Genomic DNA, 9,069 nt, shown 5'->3' with positions numbered 1-9,069 from the left:
AAAGCTTATGTAATTCAGAAGTTATCTAGAAAATCAAATTAATCCAGTACATTGCATTTTTCATTTATCAAAAACTAATATCTGAACTAAATCTGCAACTTCAATAGACATGGTTTATTAGTGGCAGATTTCTAAACATACTTAACTTTGTAATCTGGAATAGACATTGTTTAGGCACAGATATTTTACAGAAATAAATATTTTACCAATATTTGATAGAACCAACTATTTCACATGACCATTCATAGCACAAATAGTTCACAGAACATTAAGTTGCCAAATATAGTGGTTCACAAGTCTAGAACAGTTCTTCCATCCATCTAGATAGCTAACAGCATCTCAGCATGCTCTACACTTAGTTAATTAAACAGACATTCAGTGGAGCATAGGTTCACCATCAGCATGCACTACAGCTAGGTAAATACACATACTTAGGAAACTGAACACACAAGTTCAGGTTAACATAGAAGCTACACTACCAACAAGACACCAAAAGATTACTCCCAACACCATCGTGCAGTTCAGTTCTTCGGCTAGTACTTCTTCTCCACATCCTGGTACAGCGCCTCCATAGCGTTATTGGCATAGCGCTTAGCCCTGGCCACATACTTGTCAGCATAGTAGTCGATCGAGATAATCATATCCTCCTTAGCAGAATCAATTGCAGCACGTAGTCCCGAACGTCCAGAAACATCAGAAGGGTCTTCAGTGTCATAGGTCTCAGAATGCTCCTCCTCTTCGCTGCTGACAACATACTCTTTCAAATACAAAAAAAAATTGTTAACACATTGATGAATAACAGAATCATGACTAAATACTTGCTTTGATTTTCTGTCAACCAAGCTAGCATTACTGGACACAGTTTTTTGCTTTGATTTGCTAAGTGTGGTGCCTTATGACATTGAAGTTATCTGAGATTACACAGCAATATGTGAATTTGGCTTGGGTGAGTACCAATAGTATCTTATCAAGTATCAAATGACAAAAATGAATAATAAACACACCAGATTAAGTTCAGGAGTGCTTCAGTCCCTAATCAACTGTTTGAAGAACCTGATTAGCAAATAAACATGATGGGTGCTCTAATGGTATTTGTCTGTCTCATACAACTTCTCTGCTGGACTAAAATTTAACAAGCATGCCACTCAGAAAACTACATGATAGATTTGGCAAAGTATTTAACAAGCATGACGTGAATTGTTTCTCTGTTGAACTGTACTAAATTCTTGCTATTAAATTTCCTATTTTATTGTGGACAACAATATTGGGAAATTATAAGAATTAGTCAATTATATAACAAGCAAATATCATTTCTTATATACCTAATCAAATTTATTTGATACTATACATATCACACGGTGGCAAACAATTAGTATTATGTCAATTTCCTATTAGTGAATCATAATGGCAATACATGTTATTATATCACACGGTGGTCACATTGCATATTTCCCAGACAAGAGCTATCACATTATTATATTTTTGCTATATGGATCGTCAGAGAATATTTGCTATTTTAAATTACAATGATGCTTTCTACATTGTTTGGGGAATCGACTACTTCTACATTGACAGTAACACCAAAAAGGGGGAATCGATATTACCTTGGACATCGGTTTGGGGGAAACCGAAACCCTCTTCTTCGGTGCACTGGACGATGCTCCTTTGGCTCCCTTCGTGCTTGTGGCCGCCGCCTTCATCTTTCCAACCCTAGAAGCCTGCCTGGTGCGCTCCTTTGGCGGATCCACATGGTGGCCGGAGTCGTCGGAGTCCACGAGGTACGCGATGCGTGCGGACTGGCCGCGGGAGTTACGCGCTTGAGTACGCGCGTTGTGGCCGCGCTTCCCGGGTGACATGCTCGCCGAGACTGCCGCCACCTTCGTCGTCTCCGACCCGTCCGCCATCTTCACGAGCTCCGCCTTCTTCTTCATCTCAGCCTTCTTGGTCGCTTCCGCCATCGTCGTCCCCGCCACCTCCGCCGTCTCCACCGTCTCTCGGGTGTGGGGAATCGGATCCAGAGGATCCTGCGTCCGCCTTGCTCACTCCACCTCACCCCCTTTGCCTCTGCCTCTCTGTTGCCTCTTTGAAATGGGGAAGGGGAATGGGAAGTGGATGGGGTCACGGGATGGCGTCACGGGGAGGTCAAGCCGTCAGAAGTAGGTCACGGGTGCGTCCGCCTAGCTCCCTCCACATCGAACTGGGCTGGCCCATTTACATCATAGATTTTTTTAATTAAGTCCACAATTTTTTGTTCCTTTTTTTATTCTTTTCATAAATGACCATTTAACCAGTACCAATTCCAAATTACAAATAATTTCTTTCTACTTATTTTTTGTATACTATATTACACATACTTACGCTTATTTTCAAACTATTACATTTATACATTTTTTACTACTACTACTAATACGACCTAGTAATACAACTACAACTACATTACTACTCTTCTTCCATATTAGGCACAACTTGGATTTGCTCTTACTACTACTCTTCTTCCATATTGTACCCTCTAGATTTGCTCTTACTTGCATGAACAGGGACATCAAACCAGTCGCATTGAAACAACATTACTTCATTCTCACCCTCTAGTGGTAGGTGGTGGTTCTACTACTACTAATACTAAGTAGTAGTAGTAGTAGCGGTAGTACTGATAGTAGTGTGTGGTAGTGGTAGGTAGTAGTGGTAGTAGCGGTAGTAGTGCTAGTGGTAGGTAGTAGTGGTAAGTGGTAGGTAGTACTGTGTCATCAAACTATGCATTGAGACTGGCCTTAGTACTCATCCAAACGAAGCCATTAACAAGCCGCTTTGACCATTTTGTACAAATCTAGTCAAAGTTGTGGCACATAAACAAAAAAGTTACATTTAAAAAGGAACAAAGGGACTACGTTTTAAATAATATAAAATAGAGTAATATAGAACCAAAAAATTAGCACTATGATATGTAAAAAAGCTAACTATATGTGAAGAAAAACCTATTTACAATTTCCTATATTTTATATTAAATTATTTAATATCAAGTATTAATTATTGAATACCATCAAGTAATTTTCTATACCATCACGGCTGCTAAAAACTCAATCGCAAAAAACAAAAAATTAAAAAATACCCAAACCCGCGAAATTTTCATCGTGCGCGCTCTTCCACCCGCGAAAAAACAACATTCGGCCCTAATTAATCTCCCTTCCTAATGATATTTGTATCCTAATCTAGATCACGCCACCAGACGAGCCGCCGCCCGAGCCTAGCGGTTCTTCCCCATCGCATCTTCTCCACTCGGGCACTCCGAGACGCCATGGAGAAGACCGCCCGAGCGCCGTCAGTGGCTACTACCGGGAGTCGGCCCCCGCCGCCGTCGCCTCCAACAAGGCCGCGTACCAGGAAGTCGCCATCGCCATCTTCTCCACAGCCTCCAAGGAGGCCGCGTACCATTAGGTCGCCATCGCCATCTTCTTCACCGCCTGCAATGAGGCCGCTGACCAGGAGGTCGCCATCTCCTGCGTGTACCAGGAGGACGCAGGAGCCGTCTCCTAAGCGTAGGCCATCTACCAGGAGGTCCACATCTCCTCCGTCCAAGAGATTCTCATTGCCTCCCTGTGTGAGCTCGCCACCTCCGCCGTCTGGCCCTGGAGGTGTCATACACACACCTCATCATCGACAACCTACAGCAAAGAAGCAAGAAGATCACCAAACCAGGTATGACGCAGTTAATGTGGTGGTTGCAGAAATTCTATTAATTTATTGGTTCTTCAATTAATTGATTAATTGAACTCTGTTTAAAAAGAATTGTGTCCCTATCACACGCTGCATAGGGTTTTTAATTTTGTTTGATAATTATAGTTCCTATCTTAGAAGTTTGGTGACAGACTTATATGTTGCTCTTGCCTGGGAATTCAATTTTACACACATCAGTATGCATACATTTAATAATGCAAAATGTCAATATTATGTACATCAAGTGTTCCTTTACCAACAGATAGAAAAAAATTACAATGGGGACTCCATATCATTCTGAAATAGTCATTAATATTTTCTTTAAATTAACACTTGTTTCTATCCTATTATAACTATTTCCTGATCCAAACAATGCCATGCTATCATTGTATTTTCCTATAATTTTTTAGAAAAGAACCAGATCACTTGCAAGTGTTGTATAGACTTTAAAATGTAACCTATGTTGAATGAAGTTAAAATATTTTGTAGGAAAACACATGAGAAGACGGAACTTATTAAAATGTAACCTATGTTAAAATATTTTGAGTAGATGGAGATTAGTTATTCAATTCAGCGGGGGACCCATGGATGACAAACGTGCCTTAGTGGACATTGAGCATCATAAAATTAACTTTGCCAACTTCTTAAAGTACAAACTTAAGTGTGGTTATTCTGCGAGGGATTTCATGTACTATATGAAGCGATATGACAACAATTCAGCTATGCTCCACCGTATAGATTACGAAGAAGATGCACTGACAATGATAGAAGAGTGTACAAAAGAGAAGATAATTAGGCTAGGAATTTCAACAACTGAGATAGATCAGGAATCAAGATATAATATCACACCCATTAAGCAACGTACTACGCTTGAGGAAGTTGAGGATGAAGACATTGATGCGTACAAGCTGTGGCTCGAAAAGCTACCACAGGATAAAGAAAACCCAGGTACTAATGTACTACAAAAATACATCTCAATGTTTTTTAGTACTAATCTAAAACTTACACTGTCTCTATCTCTCTCTCTATATATAACATCTATATATGCATCTCGCAGAATTTAAGGATGACACCCGGTTGAATACTGTTGCAACATATAAAGAATGGTTGAGGAGGGAAGGGCTTCTTCAAGATATATGTAATCTGATTTTATTTTATCTTGCCATTACTGTAAGCATTAATATATTATTATATTTCCAACTCCATTGTAACTGTGTACTTCCACTTTTCTTGTATGTACAGATGCATATATAGATGATGAAACCATTGAAGAAGATGGAAGTGGTGACAATAGCGCAACACCAATGCAGTTTCCAGCTCATGCGCGTAGGCCAAACGCCTCTAAGAAAGGTATGCAATATTTCAGAGTGTTCATACATTACTAGAACATAAAAATGCTGTTTTCCAATGTTAACATACGTTACATTTTGTAAACACTTTTTTCGGTAGGAGTTGGCGACAAAAGAAAGAATGGGCGTGGAACCTTGAAAGGTTTATCAGTCCAAGCTAAGAGGTGTAAACTTGCCACTGAGAAACTTAATATAGAATTCTCTTCCACGAATGGCGCTCCTATAGGAGAAAATCATCGCTTGTTTGTGGATGAAATAGTTTCGTTTACAAGAAAAATGACTCCACTAATTGGAGTTAAAAGGTGGAGAGATGTAAACAAAATTGTTAAAGATAAAATAGCACACGCAATATTGGTACGTTATAGTCTTGCTCACGCATTTGATAAATTAGTTCTTTGTAATACCTTATTACTTGACAATTTTTGGGTAACCTTTTTCAACAGATTAGGTGGAACATTAAGGACAACGATGAACAGAACGCTAGGATATGGAAGATTGCAGAGAAACGCTACAAAGGGTGGCGAGCAGACTTGAGTGCCACATACAAGGCATACAAAACTTATGATCAAAGGATGAGACATAAACCAGATGATCTGGACATTTGTAGGGGCACTACTTGGTCCTGTATTTTGGAACTGAAAAATTCCAGGTGCAAAGCCTGTGACATATATCTATTTATTGTCTGTATTCTTGTAGTGCAACTAACATATTTTTCTTTATATCAGCGAATGAGCAAAACAAACTCTAGAAATTCCCAACATCGACAGACACTACATCTTACAGGATCAAAACCTTTTTCACAAGTTAGTTTTGAGCAGGTAATGATATGGAACCTATTCTTCTTTCATGTATTACCTAAACAGTAACAACATTCAATTTTCACATCTTAGAGAAACCTGGAGACTGGTGAAGAGCCAGATGGTTTGACATTTTGGAGGAGTACACGCACCAAGGATGGCCGATGGTCTTCTGATGCTACTAAACAAATATACGTAAGTGCTACTTTGGTTGTGCCACCAGGTCTATTTGGTATACCCAGTTTACCTGAACCAAATGCTTCGAAACTTTTTCTATGATCTCCTGATAGCATATGGTAGCTGCTGTAATTTTTTTAGAATTTTCTGTGCAAGTGTCGTATATGGTCATTTATGCATCCTTGTATCTATTTAAATTGAGAAAAACATCAAATAATTTTATTTTATGATGGCAATCATAAAATCTTTTGTCCATGATTTATGTATGTTCACATGATATGGTTGGTATGGTCCAGAACACCAAATCAAAGTTTTGAACATTGATAATTATCTAAGTGAGATGTTGGTCCCATCTGGACAGATCTGGGGACTTGGAGAAGTTCACCATGATAAGTTGGTTTCCTAGAAAACTTGTGAATATCAAAGTCGAGGATAAATGTCATATATAGCTGCTGTTCAAATTTGAGGTCATTTGGCCTAGTGGTTTGAGACTTACAGCTGTTTGAAGTGACCTCCAAGTTTTTGTGTGCTCTCAATTTCAGCAGGGAACTTTCTATAAATCTGCTATTTCAAAGTACTAAATCTAGTAATCATACTTTGATGTCTGTAGATGAAATCTGGATAATTTTTTAACCTTTCCAGAATGACCTCTTGCAAGTCAGTTGGACTTGTATATCTCCAGATATGATTTTTTCTCTGTGCAGCTGCTGCATGCCCAGATTTCTGGGAACCTGCTGGAATGCAAGTTGCTTATTTTACAAGCTTTATGTGTTAATTTATGTTCTTTACAGTGATTTGTATAGAACTAGGCTACTCGGTAAACGACTGTGTAGTGATATATGTAGTCATACCATGTTCTATTCATTTATCCCCAATGTCATACTGTCCATTGCTTTCATGCTTTGCTAGGAATCATATTTGCATGATTAACATGAACTTGGTTATTGTGTTCAGGATACTGCCTTCTCCAAATTTGAAGACAAAATTGAGTTGGAAGCAAATTTAATTTCAAAAGAACAAGAAAGGCAGATTCTTCATGAAACCTACAAGGAAACCACTGGATGCAAGAGCAGGAGAGGTCCTGGTCATGGATACTTGGGAAAGTATCCAACCCGAAGCCAACTTATGAATGAACGAATTGAAGAGCAAGCTCGTGCAGCAACAGCGCTAAAGAAGAACAGTGAGATGCAAGCTGAGGTAGAGAAGTTAAAAGAACAAGATACTGTTCAAGCCGCTGAGAGGGAGAGCGACAAGGAAAAAATTCAGCAGCTGCAACATCAACTGGAGACTACAAGTAGCAAGATTAGAGAAGACCTGAGGCAAGAGTTTCTTTTACTACTCAAATAACAAAATGAAGCACCGCCTTTGGTAATACTACTACTACTACTTCATTTTCACCAACATCAATAATTTTATTAAAGACTGATTGCTAATGTTTCTCCTTATAACTCCAATGCAAGAATGATGCACCGACCACAACAACACCTCAGCATGCAGAAAGGGCCACACATCCTTCAGAACAAACAAATATGGTTAGTACAAATGAAGGTGCGAAATTAGCACATGTACTATTTTTTGATAAATGCAAACTGCAATGTACTAGATACCTACATTTAATCTGACATAATGTGTCAATCTTATTTTAAAATGAAGGCTGCTATAAATTCTTCCATGCCAGCAATTAATGAACCTTATGTTGTTCCCACTCCCATCCAAGGATCAGAACATGTGCAAGAGGTAATATACGTCAAAATTGCTAAGTGATGATTGGTCATGTAGATCTACTGGTTTTTACACAGTATAGCAGATTGACATAATGTGTGAATCTTTTTTTAAAAATGAAGGATGCTATAGAATCTACCCTTCCTACAAATGATGAACCTGAGGTTGCTCCCACTACTATCCATGGATCAAAACATGTGAAAGAGGTAATATACATCAAAATTGATAAAGATCAGTGAATTGTGTCCTACTTTGAGAGAGAGAGAGAGAGCTTACCTTCCATGCACTTGTACAGGTTCTTACAATTGCTAAGTGCTGATTGCTCCTTCAGATCTTTTGTTTTTTACAGACGATGGCACACAGTGCATTCATTTAAATTGACATAATGTGAAATTTTTTTTATATGAAGGCTGCTATAGAATCTTCACTACCAACAAATAATGAAATTGATGTTCCCACTCCCATCCAAGAATCTGAATGTGTGCATCTGGTAATATACTTCATGATTATCACCTGCACTTTAACAGATTCTTATAATTGCTAAGTGCTTATGGCTCCTTCAAATCTTCTGGTTTTACAGACTGAAGCAGACAGTGTATTGTTGAGCAAAAACAAGAGTACCCAATCTAGTCGCCTCACTCGCAGCGCCCATAGAAATCTTTTCTCAAATGATAAAGATCGTAATGAGACAGTGACATTTATTTCATCACAATCACTAAGGAATTGTGCTGCAAATAAAAAGCGACAATGCAAAAACAAATGAGGACAGGTATGAGCAATCACGTGTCATTTTAAGTTGCTGTCCAGATTATCAACATGAACCTTGTTCACTTATACATGTATGTTTGTTCACTTAGTTAACATGACCAATCAGGAGTCCATGCCTTATTTGTTTATAGTTCGGCTTCAGTATCTATTCTATTTGTTAAATCATAAATATTGTTGTCTATCATGTGTTTTCTATGTTTGATTCAAACTATGTGATGAACTATATATATTACTAATGCATGTCATTTTGACCTTTCCAGGAAGATTCACCTTGATGGAGTCTTGGAAGCGAAAATGAATCAAATATTGCACAAGGAGAAAGATTTCATGTTCATATGTGCAAAGACAGTTATTCTTGTTTATGCTTGCCTATTTGTAGCACAAGTTAGTGGATTGTAATGCAGATCAACTTTGCAGTTACCTATTTTTGGAGATACAAAGTAATTTCAGTTCCTTATGTTGTACAAAGTATTGAATGCTGATGACCCAAATTATTAATATCACTACCTTTCTGTGGCATTGATTTATGAAATTTTATGAATTTT

General features: G+C 38.3%; 1 protein-coding gene across 1 annotated transcript; it reads right to left on the bottom strand.

The window, feature by feature from the left end:
• Positions 287 to 2,113, bottom strand: LOC110430002. Its single transcript, XM_021446792.1, has 2 exons — positions 1,605 to 2,113; positions 287 to 757 (listed from the first exon to the last, which is right to left on the bottom strand). Exons 1-2 carry the CDS (start codon positions 1,956 to 1,958, stop codon positions 638 to 640), a joined length of 474 nt encoding a protein of 157 aa, XP_021302467.1. The 5' UTR covers positions 1,959 to 2,113; the 3' UTR covers positions 287 to 637.

Source organism: Sorghum bicolor, chromosome 9 (assembly GCF_000003195.3).
Source record: "Sorghum bicolor cultivar BTx623 chromosome 9, Sorghum_bicolor_NCBIv3, whole genome shotgun sequence".
NCBI lineage: Eukaryota > Viridiplantae > Streptophyta > Magnoliopsida > Poales > Poaceae > Sorghum > Sorghum bicolor.
This window is presented reverse-complemented; position numbering and strand designations above follow the sequence as displayed.